The 23,200-nt window shown below is 37.8% G+C and overlaps 1 protein-coding gene across 13 annotated transcripts in view; it reads right to left on the bottom strand.

Annotated features, from left to right (window-relative positions):
• LOC118729141 (RAB3A interacting protein) overlaps positions 1-23,200 on the bottom strand; it is a 50,506-nt gene that overhangs the window by 18,457 nt on the left and 8,849 nt on the right. For 10 of the 13 annotated variants that reach the window (XM_036456452.2, XM_045588250.1, XM_045588251.1 and 7 more), the window contains exons 2-4: positions 17,123-17,398; positions 16,148-16,406; positions 519-614 (exon numbers count right to left, since the gene is read on the bottom strand). In XM_036456452.2, coding sequence (XP_036312345.1) covers positions 519-614; positions 16,148-16,406; positions 17,123-17,373 — 606 coding nt within the window. In that variant the 5' untranslated portion in view covers positions 17,374-17,398. The remainder of the gene's footprint in view (positions 1-518; positions 615-16,147; positions 16,407-17,122; positions 17,399-23,200) is intronic. The other 3 variants (XM_045588248.1, XM_045588247.1, XM_036456446.2) reach the window with 1 other exon arrangement.

The following is a 23,200-nucleotide window of genomic DNA, read 5'->3' as shown; positions in this document are numbered from 1 at the left end:
TCCATAATCACATGAGCCAATTCCTTATATAAGCCTCTTTCTGTATATATGTATATTTCTGTATACATATATACAGAAATGGTTAAACATTTTGGTCCCAAGTGATAGTCTAGAGACAAAAAGGTGTACCTTCTAAGAAGTAGGTATTACCTCCTAACATTCCGCAAATTATCCAATATCAGATATACATCAAAGGTTTGCCATCTTTGTTGTGGAGTCATACAGTTACTCTAAAGCATTCCCTAAGTATTTGGTGAAAATAAAAATTAAATTTACCTCCTTTATTTCCACATATTCATATTTAAACAACCTGATACTGGTAGCCCATAGTGTTTTTTTCGTTTCACAGCATTTTAAGTTGCAGTCTCTACATTTCTTAAAAATTTTATTTTTTCTTAGAAGACTTATAAATATGTATAAAGTTAAGCATATTTTTCCTTAAGATTCCCTCAAAAAACAACTCTATCAATATATAAAAATCATGACTTTGCTTTTGGCCAAGATGTAAATAGACCAACCTCAAACAGACTAGCTGTGAGTTCCTCCAATTCCTGTCCAAGTTGATCACGTACTTTAGAAAGCCTCTCACACTCTTCATCTTTTAACTTCAGTTCCTGTGAGAAATTGATCATTTTATTTTGGATTTCCATAGTTTTAAGTCAGATTCAGCAGACTATATAACCTTTACTAATAAGATTACAAAATATTAATACTGTCCCCTCCTACTATATGCACACTGAAAATGTTTATTTAGCATTTGCTATGTGGAAGACAATGAGGCAAATCTAAAATTACAAATAATTCTAACTCACATATTAAATTTTCATGTTTCATAAAACATACAAAGATTAAATAGTATATATTATGATGAAAATAAACAAGTGATTTCATTCTTTTTTCTTTTAATTTTTCTCTGAATATATTTATTTCCATCAAGCAAGCAATTTCTTCAACTACACTTATTCAATAAAAGTTCAACAGGTTTTTTGCCCATTTTTGCTTTAAAAATTGTTTACTTATAATTTTATATAATATACCGCAATTAGTCTAAATACTAATTCACTACATAAAAGGCAAATGATGCATATTTAAAATCAAGAAGAAAGTTAACAACAAAAAATCTCATCTTACATTTATACATACCTCCCAGTAGGTCACAAAAAATATTAGAAAATTTCTATATTAACATGTTACAATATGCCTGTCAGATAACTGCGAGATCTATCGGGATGATCAGTAAGTTATATAATATCTAACCCAGCGGTTGCCAACCTTTCGGATCTCAAGGACCACCAGTGGCAACCGCTGGTCTAATCACTGGAGTCTATACATGCAACTAGTATAATACTGTATATCAACTATAATTGAAAAAATAAAATTGATGTAAATGTAAAACATTTTAAGATGTTACTAATATGCAATTTTATGTTGCCCTAAATTAATCATTCAAATTTAGATATTAAAAAAAAAATCCAAGCTCCTTAGATATTGGTCACAATTGAACTAATAAATAAGGACTTAGTTGTGTAATTATTGTGGTGGCAGCATAGTTTTTGAATCTCCCAAGGACTCCTGAAAGCTAAATATGCCACTGGGATATCAGAAAAACCCAATGGTTACATCTTTAATAAAAGTAGGTATTGTAAAAGAGAATCCCCTCAAAGCTTAATACTAGACTATGAGGGAAGGTGGCTGCACTGCTAACACTGAAGGATCAGCAACTCTGTGAAAGGGAGCAACAGGAAGTGAGTGAATGGGAATACAGAGGCACCCTGCAAAATCCCATAACCCAGAAAATCATTGTAATCCCCAAAAGCAGAGGATTCTACCATTGGTGGAAACTGGAAGAACAGAATGAGAATAAATGGAAAAAAGGAAAAAGTTTTCTCAGGCTCCATATTGCAGGTGAGTGCACAAATCTGTCCTGAGGCAGCCAACAGTCTTACTGTGAAGCTCTGAACTCTAAGCTCTCTCAAAGCATCCAGCAGAGAAACCCTCCCAGGACAGAGTGCCACGCTCACGCTAAGGGAAAAACTCATGTTATCTGAAACCAAACTGCAGGGCAGGAACAATGGAGATAGAAAGAAGTTTCAGATATTAAAGGAGGAAGGTGAGAGCAAAGTTCCAAAGGAAACAGATCACAGAAAACACTATGAAAATATATCTTATGATGTAATGTTAAGCCTGCAACGCTCACAGAGACACTGGGCTAGAGGAGAAACCTTGAGTAAGGCTTACCTCTGAGAGAAGTGGCTACACACATACACCAATAACAATAGAAGGGAAAGCCCTGAATGTAAAACTGAGAAAGTTATAGTGGTTTATCCTACTCTTTCACAGGAATCTCCTTCCCACATTCCAGGAAAATCCAATTCATTGAAACATGAAAAACCAACAAAAATCTGTGAAGTTCTCATAATAAAAAAAGTTAAACACAAAGCCAAGTCACCTAAATGGGAAAGAAAATTAAACATCAACAGCATTTTACTAGTATATTAGAAAACAATGCAGTAATATTTTTAAGTACTAAAAAAACGTGAGATGAAGATTTAATTTTCAATGTGTTTTTTTTAATTGATTAGAGAGAGAGAAGAAAGGAAAGGGAGAAAAAGATAGAAACATTAATGAGAGTGAAGCATTGATTGGCTGCCTCCTGCACGCTCCCTGCAATCGGGGCATGTGTCCTGACTGGAAATCGAACCAGAGACTTCCTGGTGCATGGAATGATGCTCAATCCACTGAGCCACCCCACCAGGCAAGATGATTTTAAATCCAGCCAAAGTGTCCTTCAAGTGTAATGTCAGTGACAAAGAGTTATAAACCTGTAAAACTTTACAATATATCTCTCCCAGAGCATGCCTGAGTGGTCAAGTGGAGAATGAGTTTCAGATAATCAAGAAAAAAAATGAAGATTTAATGTTCAAGACTGAGGATAAGAAGCAAATATACTTAATTATAGAACTATAACTAAAAGATGAGGATGTCAAGAGAATGAAAACATCAGAGAATATCTGCAAAGGACATATCTGATAAAGATGTTTGTCCAAAATATACAAAAAATTATTAAAACTCAATCGTAATAAACAACCTGGTTACAAAATGGCAAAAGATCTGAACAAACACCTCACCAAAAAAGACAGAGAGCAAATAACATATGAAAAAAATGTTTCAAATCATATGAAACCAAGGAAATTAAAATTAAAATGAGTACCACCAAAAACCAAAACACAATGCTAAATGCTGGCAAGGATAGGGAGCAACAGGGACTCTCATTCTTTGCTGGTGGGAATGCAAAATGGTACAGCCTCTGTGGAAGACAGTTCAGGTTTTTATAAAATTATACATATTCTTTTTAAAAAATATACATAAGACTATTTATTACAACAGTGACTGGTATGAGAAAATATTAGAAATAACCTAGATACCTATTAATAAGGAAGTGTTTAAATAAATTACAGTAATCCATAAAATGAAATGGGTTCAATTTCAGGATTGGGGTTATGATTAATGTGAATGTTGAGAGAAAATAGTCAAGATAGCTTAAAAAATTCAAGATGTGAACAGTGCTTACATACCTTTACATATTTTAATAGTTTCATGCATATAGAAAGACTTTAAGGAAATACATAAGAACTTCCTAACCAGGTTGTCTCTGAGAAGGTAACTGGATGATGGACAGACCGAAAGCAATCTGACAAAAACTAAACACATCTTACTATACAATCGAGCAACCATACTCCTTGATATTAAACCAAAGGAGTTGAAAAAGAATGTCTACACAAAAATCTGCACTTGAATGTTTATATATTCATAACTGCAAAAACTGGGAAGCAACCAAAATATATGTGAATGGATAAAAAAATTCAGTAAGAGAATGAATAAACTGTGGTAGTACATCCAGATAAAGGAATATTACTCAGCACTAAAAGGAAATGAGCTACCAAACCATGAAGAGGCATGGAAGAAAATAAATTATGTTACCATATTTAAAAATCCAATCTGAAAAAGCTACTTACTGTATGATTTCAACTATATGACATTCTAAAAAATGTAAAACTATGGAGACAGTCAAAAGACAAATGGTTTACAGAGTTTAGATGGTAGAGAGGAATAAATAAGTAAAGCACAGTGGATTGTTAGGGCAGTGAAACTATTCTGGATGATACTGTAATGGTAGATCCTTGTCACTATACATTGGCTGAAACGCATAGATGTGCAACACCAAAAATAAACCATTAGCTGAAACTCATAGATGTACAACACCAAAAGTAAACCCTAATGTAAATGCAGGACTTTGGGGAATGATGATGTGTACATTAATTCTAACAAATGGACCACTCTGCTGCAGAATGTGGATAATAAAGGAGATTGTGTGTGTGTTTTGGGATGGGGTTTTATGGGAACTCTGTAATTCCTTCTCAATTTTTCTGTAAACCTAAAACTGCTCTAAAAAATAGTGTTTTTGTTTTTGTTTTGTTTTTCTTTAATGGGGATAGCTCTAGCCAGTGGTGAGAGCACTGGCCCATGCACTGAAGGGTTGCAGGTTCGATTCCTGGTTAAGGGTATGTACATGGGGGGAGGGGTGCAGGAGGCAACAAATCCCCACCCCCTCAATCTCTCTCTCATCGATTTTCCTCTCCCTCTCTCTCCCACTCCCTCGCTCCCTTCCACACTCTCTAAAAATCAATGGAAAAAATATCCTCAAGTGAGGATTAACAATAAATAAATTAAACTGGGGCTAAAGCTGATAAAACAGTTATATAAATGTTATGAACTTCAGGAATGTCAAGTAATATACACAAACAAAAAATAGGAGAAAGATTAAACTAAATTCAAAACATCTTAAATATTAACTGTGAGTAAAAAAAATACAAATCACTTTGAGGCTCACAAATCAATTAGTATAAACCTAATCATATTTAACACCATAGAGATTAACATTATTTTAACTACAATTTAATTATACAGGAAAAAGAAACAGTAAGTAGATAATTTTAGTATTTTTCAAAGTAGGGAACGAAGGCAATAGCTAAGGAAGGGCTAGGAGATATTTATATCTTCAATTAAAGATAACAACCTCAATAGAAATCAAAAGTTCTAAAATACCAAAAAGAAAAAGAGAAGGAGGAGGTCACACACACACACACAAAAATGGAGCACATAGTGAAAAGACATTTGAAAGCCATGTAACAGAAACATGCCCAAATGTAGCACGTTTACCAATGCAAATGGGCATAATTCAAATAAAATTATATTCAGACTAGAGGCTCAGTGCACAACATTCATGCACTAGGGCACATGTGTCAAACACAAGGCCCGCGGGCCAAATCCGTCCCGCCAGGCCTTGCAATGTGGCCTGCACAGCGCTGTCATCACTGCACTCCGCTGCGTTTCCATCACAATGACAGTTTATGACTGTTCAGTAAACCATTCGGCCTGCGATTTAGGCTGGATTTTAGATTTTGGCCCCTTCTCTGATTGAGTTCGACACCCCTACACTAGGGGATAAGGGAGTGTCACTCAGCCTGGCCTGCACCCTTTAGCAGTCCAGGAGCCCTGGGGGGATGTCCGACTGACAGCTTAGGCCTGCTTCCTGCAGTGGGACATCTATAGCACTGCCACAGAGGCAGGAGAGGCTCCCACTACTGCCACTGTGCTCACCAGCCATCAGCCTGGCTTGTGGCTGAGTGGCGCGCCCCTTATAGGAGCACACTGCGTTGAGCATCTGTTCCCTGGTGGTCAGTGTGCATCATAGCAACATCAAGGTCATTCTGCCTCTTGATCAATTTGTATATTACCCTTTTATTATATAGGATTAGCTAAAAAAGAAAAAATCTCTCTATTTTCTATACAAGAAATATAGGTAAAACAAAGTGATTCAGACAAAAATATAAGGATATAAAAAGTATATATAGTAAGAATATAATACAAAATAAAAACAAAAAAGAGGGCTATCAATCTTGCTAACAGACTAAGCAGAATACAGGTCAAAATCATTAGAGATAAAGAAAATTTCATAATACTAAAGACTACAATGCAAAGCAAAAACTTTAAAATACTCCCAAATAAATAAATACTACTAAATATAGAAATAGACTTAAACAACAGAAAGGATATACTACATTCTTGAACAGAAAAAATATCATAACAGTGCCAATTTTCCCTGAGTTAATTTATAAATCTGTTAATGCATAAATTTAATATTAGGTTCTTTTAAACTTTAAAATTTTATTATTTTGTAAGTATATATGAAAACTAAGTCAATTCACTCAACATTTCCTACTAGGTAGGCACTATGGTTCTCCTTCAGAATACAAAACCAAGTAAGATACTACCGCTTGAGAAGCTTTCAATCTATTAGAGCAATACATATGTCATCCATGAAAGCAAAACTGTTGAATCATTTCCTAGTCTACTAAAGTGGATAAATCTCACCCTAATAATAAAGACCCTTTTCATGTGCTCAATTTCCCTTCTCAGAGTTATTTCCCTTGGTCCACACAGTAAAGCTAGAACTAAATTGGTCTGATTCATACCTTATTATTATTGTTGACAGCATCACAGATGTACCCCATTTGCTCCCCCTGCACTCTCATCCATCCCCAGCCCCTGCCCCATCCCAGGCCTTCACCACAGTAATGTGTGTGTCCATAGACTATTCATATCTATCTATGTAAAAGTCTAAGTGACCATCGCAACCAAACAGGCTGCGTGGGGCAACCAGGCTGACAGGGGGGTTAGTGAGGGGCAACCAAATGACCGAGCAGCAGTCTGCAAGGGACAATCAGGCTGGCAGAGGGAGCAGTGAGGGGTGATCCAACGACCAAACAGCAGGCTGCGCAGGGCAAGCCGTTGGGGGCAATCAGGTCGACAGGCAGAGGTAGTAGTTGGGGTGATCAGGCTGGCGGAGGGCAGTTACAGGCAGTCAGGCAGGCAGGGAGGTGAGCGGTTAGGAGCCAGTGGTCCAGGATTGTAAGAGAGATGTCCCGGATTGAAGAGGGTGCATGCTGGGCTGCGGAGACCCTCCCCACCCCCATGCATGAATTCTGTGTACTGGGCCTCTAGTATACATATAAGTTCTTTAGTTAATCTCTTCATATCTCACCATACCCTTTCCCTCTGAGCTCTCTCAGTCTGTTCCATGATCCATGCCTCTGGAGCTATTTTGTTCATCAGTTTATGTTCATTAGACTCTACATATAAGTGAGATCATGTGATATTTGTCTCTCTCTGACTGACTTATTTCACTTGGTGTATTCTCCAGGTCCATCCACGCTGTCTCAAAGGGTAAGCAATTCTTTTTTACAGCTGCACAGTATTCCACTGTGTAAATGTACATCTTTTCTATCTACTCATCTACTGATGAGCACCTGAGCTGTTTCCAGTTCTTAGCTATAGTAAATAGCACTGCTTTGAACATTTTTGGATGAATTCTCAGAAGTGGAATCACTGGGTCAAACAGCAGTTTCATTTTTAATTTTTTGAGTAAATTTCATACTATTCTCTATCGTGGCTGCACCAATCTGCATTCCCACCAGCAATGTACTAGGGTTCCAGGTTCTCCACATCCTCGCCAGCACCTGTTTGTTGATTCATTCTTGTTTCATTCCCCAAACTGATCCCATCCAGCTGGGCTAACCCTTTCCCTATAAATGTCTGCCTACCTTCTTTCTATGGTTTGGGTCCAACTTAATCTACATAATGAAGTCAAATTTTGTATTGCATGTCAATATCTTTTTTAGAATTTAATTTGTATATTTCATTATTGTAATACCATTTTCAAAATTCATTCCTTTAACAATAAACATGAATTTTTTGTTAATTGGATGCTAATTTTTCTGTCAGCATCAGGCATTTATTTAGGTGCTGGAGACACAGAAAAGAAATGAGACCCAGTCCATGGTTTTCACAAAGTTATAGCTTATTGGGGATAGCCAATTTTTAAACAGATTTGCAAAGCAATTTGATAAGAGCTATAGTAGAGTAGGTACACATTAGAATAAGGAGTTTGCCTGGGTTGCAGGGTTGCTCCCTGCCCTAGTCATGCAGGAGACAGCCAGTCGATGTAGCTCTCTCACATCTGTCACTCCCTCTTCTTCTCCCTCCCCCATCCCATCTCAGTCTATCTCTCATTTCTCTTTCTCCCAGTCTCTCCCTCCATCTTTCTCTGAAAAGCAATGGTGAGGATTAAAATAACAATAATAATGAAATGAAATAAAAATACTGTCAGTGAAACTATGATACAATGCTTTTTTGCTTAGAATTTTCATTTTACACTACAGGAAGAATTCTTTTAAACTGATGAAGACACAGATTGTTATTGTATGTCATTCTTTTCTTTTGTGCATTTCTTTCTGTATTATGGAAAAATATCCTGATGTAAAGATTAAAAAACAAACAAACCACACACCTGTACCAAATCTATGCTCAGGATGGCCCTTCTAACTGTGGCTGAGGATGTTTATAAACATTTACTGTGTTCTTTATAAAGAATTATTACTTGTGTAACCAGAATACTCATGGCATTATACGAGTCCTATAGAAGGTAAAATACAATATGTGTGTGTGTGTGTGTGTGTGTGTGTGTGTGTGTGTGTGTGTATATATATATATATATATATTTTTTTTTTTTTTTTACGTTGTCCTTAAGGTGTTTCTAATTGGGAAGAAAACATCAGTAGGTCTCATACTTTAGGAAATATAAGAATCAACAGGAGAGTTTAGTGAAGGCCTCAATAGAATAATTTTCTTTCAGCAGAATCCGAGAAAGCTACATTTTAATAAAGATACACTAAAGCCCAACTTCTGCTTCAGAATTTCAACAAAAACTGTTCTTCAGCAATGATCTGTGCAAGGCCAAACAGGTGAGGGACCACATCATCGTCTCTGGCATCCCCGTACTTCAAGTCAGTGATCACATGAGTGTTCCCTCTATATACAGTATGGACTCTTTGCTGGAAAGGGGTTCCTAGCCAGAGACTACATTTCCTGACCCCCGCCCCCCACCACCACCACCACACATGTAAACATAAAACTGTTCGCCCCAAAGGAATGTGAGTAACAGCATTTGTCACTTCTAAGTCAAGGCTTTTAGAAGCAGGTGTGCCTTCTCAAGCTTGCTTTTCCCTTCATCCCATTAGGTACAAATAAAAATAAAACTCTAAAAGACTACAAAGATCCAAGACAGAAGAAACACACATCTGTAAATTATTTCATTCACAAAGAACTATCTATTAACAAGGATCATCTGCTTTGGAGTGTTAAAAAGATAAAAATAAACTTCTATTAGATTAAGTCACTTACAAGCAGCTAGCATGTTCCTAACTAATGTTTTAATATGTGCCTATTCATACAACAGTGTAACTGAATACACACACACACACATTCATTTAATAAACAAAATGTATTGAAAACACTGTATGTACTCAAGATATAATTATAAGCAAAATCAAATGTAATCCTTATCCTCATGAAACTCAAAATTAATGGAGAACGTGTGTAAGTATACGTTTCTATGTTGGAGTAAAAGAAACAGAACTTTCATTCTCAATCAAGGTAGAGACACAGGATCACATTTATCACCTTGCCTGACATAACAAAAATACTACAAAATGTATACAAAACAATGATTTTTAAGGCAATGGACATCAGGCAACAAAACAGCAATTCTGAAGATTATTCAAGGATTAAAATAATTGTTAAACTGAATTTTATATGTTCAAGGAGCTAGAGGAAAGACTGAACATGTTAAATAGAGCAAATAAAATATTTAAAAGACCCAAATTACACTTTCAGAAATAAAATTACAATGTCAGAGATTAAAAAAAATACATCCTATAGGATTAGTAGATATTGCAGAAGAAAATAGTTACATTGAAAGCATAGCAATAGGAACTATTCACAATGAAATAGAGGGGAAAGTGTTTTTTTTTTTAATGAATAGAGTACCGGTTAGGTATGGGACAACTTTAACCCTACCAGACCTGAGGCCCTGAACCTAACTGTCCCCTATACCTGGGCTCCTGAGCATTAAAGAGAAAAAGTCAACATGATATAGAAAAATGTTAGTCACATGCAAACAAGTGTTTAGAATAAGACGGAACTTGAAAACATTGTAGAAAATAGGTCTACCTTTCACCGGTATTCCATCTATGTGTGCCAATCCACACAGCAGGATGAGCCTTGTTTCACACTGAGGTACATCTTGCAAAGTGAGCTCCAGATATTGCTCTTCACCTTCTTGCATGGATTATCTTTGTAGGACACTCCAGGGTTTTGCTTGTTGTACCTGGAGTGCTTTTCCATGCACACAACACAGATATGATTAGACAATGTCCCAGGGGGGATCTCTGGAAAATGATTGTCTAGATCACATGTGTCAAACACAAGGCCCGCGGGCCAAATCCGTCCCGCCAGGCCTTGCAATGTGGCCCGCACCGCACTGTCACTGCACTCCACTGCGTTTCCATCACAATGACAGTTTATGACTGTTCAGTAAACCATTCGGCCCGCGATTTAGGCTGGATTTTAGATTTTGGCCCCTTCTCTGATTGAGTTCGACACCCCTAGTCTAGATCATACGTTGAGGGCAGGGTTCCTTTTGTGGGTGGCAGTGGGCTGATGTCCTGTATCCACCAATAAGTTGCAGGCACAATTTCTGAATATATCTGGTGAAATAAACTGGCTTTAAGCAGCTTGCTGCTTGGAAGCATACAAGATAAAAGAATTATAACTGGCCCACATAAAACATTTATGAAAAGCCGCCGGGACCAGCGGTAATGACGACGAGACTGGTGAAGGCGGATCATCTGGTCGTTTTTGTCACAGCCACCCATATATTTATTATAATCCTTCACCAGCTGTAGAGTAGATATAAATACAGCTGTGGCATCTGTATTTCTTGCACACTACCATCTTTATTTTTTCAGTTTATTACTACATTTTGGGCTGGATTGTGATAGTTCCAAGTAAATGGCTTTCTATCCTGCCAAATTAAACATGTTACACTTCCTTGACATAGATAGCGACTGTCACTCCATATATAGCAAGTTTTTTTACACTTTTCAGTGACTTAGGAAACTGCTTCCTGTTTTGCTGCAGGGTTCCCACAATTCCTGTGTGTTATTCTGACAGTGCATATTTAGCAAGGGTTACAGAGATGTAGAACCGGGTCATGACAAGCACATGAGATTTATTTTCCATTGCACATGAGGTCAGGAGACAAACAACTGTATTTCCGACTGCATCCAAGTCTTTTATAGGCATTGGTGCAGCACCAGTGTAGATTTCTGCATTCAAAATGTAGCCAGTCTCACCTTCACAGAGAAGGAAAGACTTGATGCCCCACTTTGTGGGCTTATCCTTGATGGCCAAGCAGTTTTTTTGAAGGGATCATCCCCTTATCTAAGCTCAAATGTTGCTTTGGCAGATAGAAGTGAAGAAACTTGAGGAGCAAACTTTCTAAGAAAGGCCTAACTTTATATATTCTATCTGTCTTATTGATATCTGTGTCTTCCTCATCAATTATGTGTAAAAAATTCCAAAGGCCCAAGAATCTGTCTCGAGCCATAACATTTCAAACTTCAGGAGTAAATCCAACAAAGTCAGAGCCCTCATTTGTCCAATAAATCCGATAGCTGGGCTTTATACATAAGTATTCCATATAGATGCTCAGTCCAAGAAAAGACTTCATTTCTTCCACTGTGGCATCCTTGAAATTTTTGGCATTGTATGAGTTGGGCTTTGCTATATGCAATTGGTGGGCCCAGAGGTTGGTTTTCTCTGTCAAATTTTGCCAGAAAGTATCATCCAAAAACAAGGATAAAAAGTCAATCGGTTCACTCTCCTCTGTGATAGATCCAGGAATGTTCACTGGGCCTTTTGCATCCTCATTGAAATTCAGATCTGTACCGGTACTTGGTGATACAAAATTCCATATCCAGCCTTCATCACCACCTAGATTTCCCCCATCAGGTGTTTGAGGGACACGCCCCCCTTCTCTTACTATCTATTGAGCTCTAGATCTGTAAGGTTCAAGATTCTCCTCACCACTCAAGCTCTGTCTGTGTCACTTGAACTGGAAATGTATTCTTAATGAAATTCTGACTCCTCAGAGTCTGAATCAACCAAAGTATCGATCACCTGTTGGACTGTGATAAGCCTATACCTACTTCGCTTTCCTGTTGAAGTGCTTGGTTCATCAGTCACTCGTTTCATTGGGAATTTTCAGAATTTTTTGACGTCAAACCACACAAAGTCAATTCAAATGCATAGGGGCAGACATTTGCAATGGCTAACCATGAGGTTTGACCACGATTGGTTGGTTATTTTTAGTTTGTGATGCATTTTTTCACATACTAGGCAAAGAACCAAAAATTAGGTATAGCAGCAGATTCGGAAATTACTGAAAAGTCGGTACAGCGGTCTGGTAGGATTAAACAATCCAAAGTTCGTGGAAAAGGAGTCCTGAGAAGAGGAGAGAGTTTGAGAAAATAATGGCCAAAATCCCAAATTCTATCAAATTTAACCTATGGGTTCAAGAAGTTCAACAAATCCCAAGCACAAGAAACCTAAAAAAAACTATACCAATATAACATACTCAAATTGCTTATCCTATATAATAAAAGGTTAATATGCAAATTAACCGAATGACAGAACGACCAGTGGCTATGATGCCCACTAACCACTAGGGGGCAGACACTCAACATAGGAGCTGCCCCCTGGTGGTCAGTGCGCTCCCACAGGGGGAGTGCACAAATTCTGGGCACTGGGCCTCTAGTCTATATTATAAAAGGCCTGTGGTCTTAACACCATAACAACCAAAGACCAGCAGAGGTAGGCAGGGCGGCAAGACATGTGAGTGGGTGAGGCCACGCAATTTCACACGCTGGGCTTCTATATATATATAAAAGCTAACATGAAAAGTGTCCCCAAGGAAGTTCAATTGCTTGCTATGACATGTGCTGACTACTAGGGGGCGGTGCAGAATGAAGAAAGGCCCTGGCCAGCAGCCAGAAGACCCCAATCAGCCCTGATTGCCAGTCAGGCTTATGGACCCTACCTGTGCATGAATTTTGTGCACCATACCTCTAGTAGCAATATAAAGAAGAGTCTCACATTTTATGCAGTGGAACAAAGATAAGGATAACAACTGACTTCTGTGAGAAAAAATACAAGTATAATATATTAGAGCAGTATCTTTAAAGTACTAAAAGAAAAGACCATCAATCTAAAATTCTTTACTGAGTAAAAATATCTTTGAAAAACAAAGGTCAAAAAAAGTCCTATTCAGATATACAGTAGCTAAAAATAATTATCACCAGCAAACATATGTAACAAAATTGTTAAGGATTTCCTTCAAGTAGGAAGACAATGATATAAGATGAAAATCTGGATCTACATGAAGAAATGAAGAATACTGAAAATCGTACCTACATGAGTAAATATAAAAGGTTCTTATTTATTTAAATCCCCTTAAAAATAATCAACTGTTTATGCAAAAGTAACAACAATGCATCTGTGGAGTTTAAACAGTAAAAGTATGACAATAATAGCACAAAGGCTGGGAGGGGAAAAACAGAAGTACACTTTTGTAGGGACTTTATATTATACTAAGAGGCTCAGTGCCCAGTGGGTCCCAGCTGGCCTGCCCCGATAAGGTGGGGGAATGGGGCTAGATGGGGATGGCCAGGGGGAGGGACCGAGGGAGGTTGGCCAGCTGCAGTGCACATCATAACGACAGTCATCCCAGTCGCTTGGCTTTTATATATATGTATATAGATGTAGTATAATATTATTAGAAGGTAGACTGCAGTTAGTTAAAAATGTATACTATAAACTTTAAACAACTACTAAATTAGGACAACATCTAAAGTTAATAAGCCAAAAGAGACAAGATGAAATCATAATGAACATGGAATTAATCCAAAAGAAAACATAAAATCAGAAAAAACGGAAGAATGAATAGAGATGATAAAAAGTAAACAAATAGTAAGATGATAGATTTAAATCATACCATATCAATATCACATTAAATGGAAGTGGTCTAAACACACCAACTAAAAGGCTGAGATTATTAGAAAGAATAAAAAGGAAAAAAAAAAAAACACAATATTTTAAATACAAAGACAAAAATAGATCAGAAGTAAAAAGGATGGAAAAATGGTAACTATTGGGCCTCTCCTAAAAGAATAATCAGAATAAAGAGACTTCATTTTGATTCACAGATTGCCATAATTCAATAAAGTAATTATTACTACTATCTTGTACCCTTCATAATAAAATTCACCATTTGCATGTATTCACATGTCATTATTATTTCAATTACCTCAATAGTACTTCTAAATACAGCAAATTAAAGATTTCAAAAGGAATTACAACTTGAGCTAAAAAATTAGCAATCTGTTCTGATGAATTAGCAACCACAATGTATTCTCAAACATGAATATATATGCTCAACAGTTTACCTTTGCATAAACTGTAATTTCACTTAAAACCATGTATTAAGACAACAGACTCAGATGGCAAAAGCCAAGTACAATCACACCTCAACATACCCCTTTTCTTTGGAAAGAGACTTAAAAGGCTATTGATTTTTCTTTCTGATAAAATATATGTAACCAAAATGTTGTAACATATCTGTATTGCTATTTAACCATAGCCATTCATTAAAGAATTTATAAAGAAACTTATATCCCAGGCATTGCACCATATTATGCCAGGAGCTGAGGATACACAAATCTCTCTGGCTGGTGTTGCTTCATGGTTAGAGCATAAGCCCATACACTGCAGGGCACTGAGTTCAATTCCCAGTCAAGGGTCTGGGTTACAGGTTCGATCCCCACCCCAATTGGGGCATGTGTGGGTCGAGGCACATGCAGCAGGCAACCAAACTTCCTCTCACATGGAAGTTTCTCTCTCTCCCCCCTCCCTTCTTTCCACTCTCTCTAAATGTCAATGGAAAAATGTCCTGAGTGAGGATTTACAACAACAACAAAATCAGTATCATGCTCTTAATAGACAAGTCTAATAGGAAAAGGATGGAAATATTTGTTTTTGAAATGTGGTAATATGCTGGAAATTATGCCTATAAAAATGTTTGTTGTATCTTCTCAATTATCTAAATGTAAAATGGTCCATTTCACCTAAGTTATCAAATTTATATAGAATTGTGCATATTATTCCTTTATTGTATTTTTGATGTCTGCAGGATCTGTTGTAATATTCTATTTTATTCCTGAAATTGAATATAATCTTTCTTCTATCTTCATTTTAATCAATCCTGCTAAAGGTTTATCTATTCTATTGATTTTTTTAAAGCACTTTGTTTCATTCATTTTTCTCTAGTTTTTCTGCTGTCAATTTCATTGATTTTTGCTTTTTATTATTTCCTTTCTTCTGTTTACTCTTATTTTTGCTTTTTACTCTGATTTTTGCTTTTTATTATTTCCTTTCTTCTGTTTCTTCTGTTTTGCTCTCACTTTAAGAATGTAAAAAATAGCTTATGCTATTCTTAAAGTGAGAGCAAAAATTGTTGATTAAAGATTTTTTATTTTTTATTTTTTCTAATTATAAATTTTTAGTGCTATAAATTTCCCTCTGAAATTTAATTAGTTTCAGAAAAAAAATATGATATGGCTACAAGTTTGAGAATAAATAGCAGAAATTTTAAAGACAACCAAGTGGAAAACAGAATTACCAAGAAAATAAAATGTTCAAGGTAAGACAGAAAAATATTCAAACCCAGATAAAAGATGAAGGTAATATTCCTAAAACAATTCCTCAAAACAAAATGACTTGGACTGAATGACTTCAAGTAAATGACCATAAAGTCAGGCACATTTAAGAAGCGACAACCTCATCCATGGAACATAACCCACCAAATTTGCATTCCAGATAATGCAAGACAGGGAGCAGGGAGGCAGAGAACAGGAAGTTTCAGAATCTCATTTTTCCAGTGAGAACTCTCAGATTAATTGCTTTACTACACCATCAATTTCACAGATTCCTAAATGCTGCCCAACAGGAGCATAGGCTGTGCACATGTGAAGGATAACTGTAGAACCATCATCATTTCATTTGAGTTACCCCTCCATGGAAAAATGGTAATTTTGAATATAACGTATGGAAGAATATCTTTTTTGCTTACCCTCTGAGCTTTTGCAAGTTCTTCTTTCAATCTTTCATAGCCCTTTTCTCTGACTTCCAAAACAGATGGGCTTCGTAAACGGGACAGACTATCGGTACTCAACCCGAATATATCATCACTGCTATCACAAGCTTCTGTTATAGTAGCACCCTGCAAAAACTCCCTCTCTGCACTACAGTTGTCCTTTCTTGTAGGTAATGTAGTGAACCCCGCTGTTACTCCAGAGGTAGAACAAGGTGCTGGGTCTGTAACATGGATGCTGTAAAGGAGAGTGCAGGACACATCAGCATGTGCTTAAATATATCTGGCATAAACACAAGTCTAGAAACGCTCAGGTCATAAACACACTGGTCTATCCAATTTGGTAGCCACTATATTAATTAATACCATGTCCTTGGTCAAAGCTAGCATATTCTAAATCCTAATACCTACATGTGGCTAATGGCTATTATATTAGCACAGAAGTAGAACATTTTCTTCATCACAGAAAGTTCTATTGGATACTGCTACTCTGAACAAGGGTTGGCAAACAAAACAGGATAAATCCAGCCTGCTGCCTGTTTTCATAAGGCACACAAATCAAAAATTATTTTTATATTTTCAAATGGTTGAGAAAAGTCAAAATATTTTGTGGCACAAGAATACTGTATGAAATTCAATACTTGATGCCCAAATATAAAGTCTTACTGGAGCTTATTCGTTTACATACTGCCTATGGCCACTTTTGTACTTTAACAGCAGAGTTGAATAGTTACAATAGAAAATGGATAGCCCACAAAGCCTAAAATATTGACTAACTGGCTCTTTCCATAGTTTGCTGACCCCTGCTGTCGAGTATTAACAGGTATTGCTCTTCATGACAAGCTTATATGATTCAAATTTTTGAAAACATTAAAACTTAAAATAAGGCAACCAAGTAAACTGTCCATTTGTTTAACACAATAATCCAAAATAAGCATCTTGATGATCTCCTACCTGATACCAGATATTTCCGTACAATTTAAACGTCTGGGGGACGAATATACAGGCTGTGTAGGAAGGTCGGAGACATCTAAGGCATTAGCCTGGATAGGGGCAGAGCATAAAGATGACGGGAGAGGCCGGTAGATGACACCTGGTGAGGTAGTCTGTTCTAGAGCTCCTGCTTCATACACGCCCAGAAGGTCCGGAGAAGTAGGTGAAGCAAGGTTTACTTCATGGAAGCCTTCCAAGGGGTCATTAGCCATAGTAAAAGCTTCATCATAAGATAACCTATTGTTAAAACAAAAAGGAGGTAATTATTCTGAGATAGTGTCTTTAAAATTAAATAACAATGTATAACTATAAGTATTTAATGGTCCATTGTGAAGTATAAACTTACAATAGAGAAGTAGCAAAGAAAAATAATTACAATCATTTAATTAAGTGACCTGGGAGTACAAATACTACAAAAGGCAAACTTGAAATGGATAGCTAATAGTGTTAAAGCAAGTCACAAGTAACAACGAGAAATAAGTAAAATTTTGCCTGATATTTTAAACTTTGCTATCATGTGACACTAGTTAAAATAAACAGAATAGGCAGTGAAATGCATATATATAGGATGAGACAGACCTAAATTCAACTGTCTGTTCTGTTCTGCTTCATACTGGCTATACGACTTTGAATGAGTCAGTGTTTTCTCTTGTTTTTTTTAATTTATTTTGAAATCATTTCCAATTTAATAAGAGCTGCAGAGCTATTATTATATGCCTTTCCCAAAGATTATGAAACTGTTAACATTTCGGAACCATTTAAGAATAAGTTTCAGACATGATGCCCATTATCCCTTCATATCACACTGTATATATCCTAAGTGCAAGGACAATCTCCTCTTTAACCACAAATTCATCATCAAAATCAGAAAGTTAATGTTGATCAATATTACCATCTAATCAATAGGCCCCAATCAAATTTCACTGACTATATCAATAATGTCCTTTGTTGTCCTAAGATCTCATCCAGGATAATGTATGACATTTCTCTAAGCCTTAAATTTCTCTTCTGATTGGATGAAAATGGGGATAACAATATTTCCTCCCTTCTCCAGGTTGCTGTGAGGATTAAGGGAGACAAGCCACATAAAATACTTACCATACTATGCTGGCACACAGTATGGCCTCAATAAACATTTGTCATCATAGTCAGCCACTAACAATAACATGTATGCTTCAGTTTCTCCATAAGCAAAAAATATTTCCCATGAGTACTCAATTACATCACAGAATTCACATAAAAGCTAAAAAGTATACCACTTAAAATTTCCTACCTGAAGAATCTAAAATCTTTCATTGATTTCCCACTGTCTACAGCACATGTGTCAAACACAAGGCCCGCGGGCCAAATCCGTCCCACCAGGCCTTGCAATGTGGCCCGCACCGCGCTGCCATCACTGCACTCCGCTGCGTTTCCATCACAATGACAGTTTATGACTGTTCAGTAAACCATTCGGCCGGATTTTAGATTTTGGCCCCTTCTCTGATTGAGTTCGACACCCCTAGTCTACAGAATAAAGTCCAAACTTATTAGCTGACAAATCAAGGTCTTCTTCTATCTGAACCAAACGTCTTTCCAATTTTTTTCCTTCCTACAATAGTTAATGCATATAATACAGGACAGCACTTCTGAGCGGTGCCTCTACCCACAATGTTTTCATTCTGGGGTGAAACACTGAATCATAGTTTAAATTCAAGATATATAGCTCTAAATTTATTCATTAACTATTAAAAAAATCAATTCATTAAGCTGAAAATTTTGACTCTCTCATATTCTTAATAAAAAGTGTTCAGCCCTGGCTGGTGTATCTCAGTGAACAGGGCATTGGCCCATACACCGAAGGGGAAAGGGTTCGATTTCCCAGTCAAGAGCACATACCTGGGTTGCAGGTTTGACCTGTGCAGCTCCCAGGGTACGGGAGGCAACCAATAGAAGTGTCTCTCTCTCCCTCTCTCCCTTCCACTATCTGTGCTTAACCAGTGGTCAAGGACAATAGGGGAGTGGAGGCATGTGTGGGGGGTGGGGGGTGGAATGGGGGGTTGAGGACAAATATGTGATACCTTAATCAATAAAGAAATTTTAAAAAATCAATGGGAAAAATATCCTTGGTGAGGATTAACGAGAGAGAGAGAGGGGGGGGGGGGGAGAAGAAGAAGAAGGAAGAGGAGGAGGGGGGGGAGGGGGGGGAGAGGGAGGGGAAGGGGACAGACAAGAAAGCTAGACGCTAGACTTTTTCAAACTAACCTTGTCTTGCAGATTTAAATTTTAGCTTGGAACCATGTAAATAATAAAACAAAATTAAATTTTAAAAAAGAATTTCTAAAAATAAAGCAAATGAACCTAACTGTGTATTGATATGGTTGCTTAACCACATAGAAAAAAAAAGCTATAGCAAATGACTTAAAACAGTAATAAAATTGTATATCCCTAGTGGAACATATTTTATAAACAAAGAAAATGAAAAAGCTCATGAACTATTTTCAGTAATCCTATTAGTAGTAATGCTGATATTGCTATTCTGAAACTATTACATCTAAGATTTAGCAAATAACTTATTATGTTAATGTCATTCAGAACTAAGATTTTTAGCATATAAGAGAGACAAACATAAAACCAAAGACATTAAAACTCTGAAGTCCTAAATTTAATCAGAAATATCAGAAAAGAAATTCTATTAAAAAAATAATTCCAGCTGAAACCGGTTTGGCTTAATGGATAGAGCATTGGCCTGCCGACTAAAAGGTCCCAGGTTCGATTCCGGTCAAGGGCATGTGTCTTGTTTTCGGGCACATCCCCAGTGCGGGGTGTGCAGGAGGCAGCTGATCGATGTCTCTCTCTCATGGATGTTTCTAACTTTCTATCCCTCTACCTTCCACTCTGTAAAAGATCAATAAAAATATATTTAAAAAAAAATAATTCCACTTTATCCACTGAAAAGGTGTAGCAATAGTAATCAACTCAGGAGCAATGAGTACCCCTTGTGCTCAGAGTAATACCATTTCCAACCATTAAAAAAAAAAAAAAAAAGAAAGAAAGAAAGAAAGAAAGAAAGAAAAGAAAAGAAAAGAAAAGACAAAGAATTAAAACAAGGGCTCCTTGGAGAAATGGCTGATTCCAGTCCCAGGGCTGTAATGGACAGAAGGTCCCTGGAACATCTTGTCCTACAAGGAAACAAGGAAGCAAGAAATCTATACAAGACTACTGAAGTAGAGCCTAAGGGACTCCCACTAACCAAAAATGGGGTCATGTGAGCATCAGAAAGGATAATATCTGTAAAGAAGTGAAACAAAACATTTTTAAAGGCATGAGTTCATGAAATAATGTGTCTAGGCAATAACTATCAAGAGCTATTAAAATTCTAAGAGAGCTTTACTAGTATAACTGATGTATCAGAATGACAGTACCTGAATAACACTTTTATCTCAAAAAGGGAGAAAGTCAAACTATGAAGATTATGTGATAAAACAAGAAATGAATAACCCCAACATTCATGAAGCATTCTTGCCCCCCTTGCGGGGGGGGGGGGGGACCCCAATACAATCACATGTCTAAGTCTTCATCATTCATAGGAAATATAGAGGAGAGAGGAACATATTAAATAGCATCATAAGGATGTAAACAGAAAAATCTGGACTTTGGGAAACTCTACTTGACAAACAATCTGTTTTTTTCAATACATATACTGGGATAAAAATATAAAGGGAATTATAAATTTAAAAAAAAAGTCTGAAGAAACAGCAATAACTGCATACAACGTGTGAAACTTTTCTGAATTATTTGAATAAACCAAATATAAACACAAATATTATGAGGCAATCACAGAAACCTATACACTAGATATTACCGATATTATAAATTATCACCAATTTAGGGATAATAATGGTATTATGTTTATATAAAAACTCCTTACCTTTTAGAAAGACACACTTAAGTATTTATAGATGAAACCAGCGCACAGGTAGGGTCCCTTAGCCGGCAATCAGGACCGATCTGTGGGGTGATGGTGGGGGCCCCCTGCTGGCACCTGCCTTGGTCCCGGACTGGAGAGGATGCAGGCTGGGCTGAGCGGACCCTCCCTATGCACGAGTTTTGTGTACCAGGCCTCTAGTCCTATATAATAAAAGTGTAATATGCAAATCAACTGAATGGTGGAATGACCAGTTGCTATGACGTGCACTGACCACCAGGGGGCAGACACTCAACTCAGGAGCTGTCCCCAGGTGGTCAGAGCACTCCCAAATGTGGAGTGCCACTCAGCCAGAAGCCAGGCTCACGACTAGCAAGCACAGCAGCGGTGGCAGGAGCCTCTCCCGCCTCTGCTGTAGGCAGGTGGTAAGGAGCAAGGGATCCTGGACTGTGAGAGCCCCGGACTGCAAGAGGGATGTCCGCCAAGGGATCCCCGGACTGTAAGAGGGCACAGGTCGGGCTGAGGTTCCACCACCCCCACCCCCAGTGCACAAATCTCATGCACAGGGCTTCTAGTAATATAATAGAAATTAAATATTTCAAGGCAAATCAAAAGAAAAATGTTTAAGAATTATAACATGTATTATTATCTATTACTTTCCTCTCTCAATTTATTGACAGACTGGGGAATGAAGGGAAGGGAGAAACATCCAGATGCTTTATTTCCTAAATTAATTAAGGGTCTTCTTAATTTAGCATAAATTATGAGAGAAATAGCTTCTGTCATTAAAAATTAGACTGCACCAAAACTGGTTTGTCTCAGTGAATAGAGCATCAGCCTGCAGACCAAAAGGTCCCAGGTTCGATTCCGGTCAAGGGCATGTACCTTGGTTGCAGGCACATCCCCAGTAGGGGGTGTACAGGTAGCAGCTGATTGATGTTTCTCTCTCATTGATGTTTCTAACTCTATCCCTCTCTCTTCCTCTCTGTAAAAAAGTCAATAAAATATATATTTTTTTAAATTAGACTGCTACTTCAATAGTATGTATAATGAATTCAAGTATTATAGTAAATTTTATCAATTAATTTGTCTCGTTAAAAACCCTCAGCAACATTTCAAGTATTTATTTATATATTAAGCACATATATGTATATGTATATGTGTGTGTAATATATATATATTTAATACTAGGGGCCCTAGTGCATAAATTCATGCACCTTGAAAGGAACTGTGGACCACGAGGCTTTGGTGGTATAGGGGCAGGTCTTGGCCCATCCTCCACACCTACGCCCAGCCCCTCCTGCCACGGCCCCAAGTCCTCTCTGCCAACACCCCCACTCCCACCACCTAGTTCCCTCGTGTGACAGTGTGGAACTATTGGGGCTGGTGCTGTCAGTGGGTGCAAGTGGCAGCTGCTGCCCCGATCATCCCTCAGGAGCAGAGGGAGGTGGAGAAGCCTTGAGGGGTGAACAGGGCCAGCAGCTGCTGCTCATACCTGCTAACAGCACTGAGAGATTGGGGCCAGTACCAGGCACCAGCAGAGGGTGCAAGTGATGACTCTGGCACCAGCAGTAAGTGCAAGCAGGGCCAGTGCCAGCAGCAGGTGTGGGTGTTGGCAGCAAGTGAGAGCACCTAGCGGGACCACGGTGCCAGGGAGCAAAAAATTTTCAGTAATTCTGGTGAGAGGTTCTCCCCGATGACAGTGACCAGCACCCCACCTTGGTCTGGTGCCCCTGCTCATCTGCTCCACTATCCCACAACAGCCGATGCTGACTATGTTCTACCCTCTGCCAACTGCTGCTGATGCCCACCATGTTCCGTGTGCACCCCCTGGTGGTCAGCATGTCCTAGTGACTGGTTGTTCAGTTGTTCCGCAGTTCGATCTATTTGCATATTAGGGTTTTATACACACACACACACACACACACACACACACACATACATATATATATATATATAGAGAGAGAGAGAGACTAGAGGCCTGATACACAAAAGTCATGCACAAGTGGGGTCCCTAGGCCTGGCTGGTGATCAGAGCCTATTGTGGCCATCACATCCAGTCCTGATCGGGGTCAGGCTGGCAGGGGCTTTGGGGCTTCCAGCTGCTGGCGGGGCCTGCTGGCTGCCAGACG

The sequence above is a fragment of the Pipistrellus kuhlii genome, unplaced genomic scaffold, assembly GCF_014108245.1.
Source record: "Pipistrellus kuhlii isolate mPipKuh1 unplaced genomic scaffold, mPipKuh1.p scaffold_m20_p_3, whole genome shotgun sequence".
Taxonomy (NCBI): domain Eukaryota; kingdom Metazoa; phylum Chordata; class Mammalia; order Chiroptera; family Vespertilionidae; genus Pipistrellus; species Pipistrellus kuhlii.
This window is presented reverse-complemented; position numbering and strand designations above follow the sequence as displayed.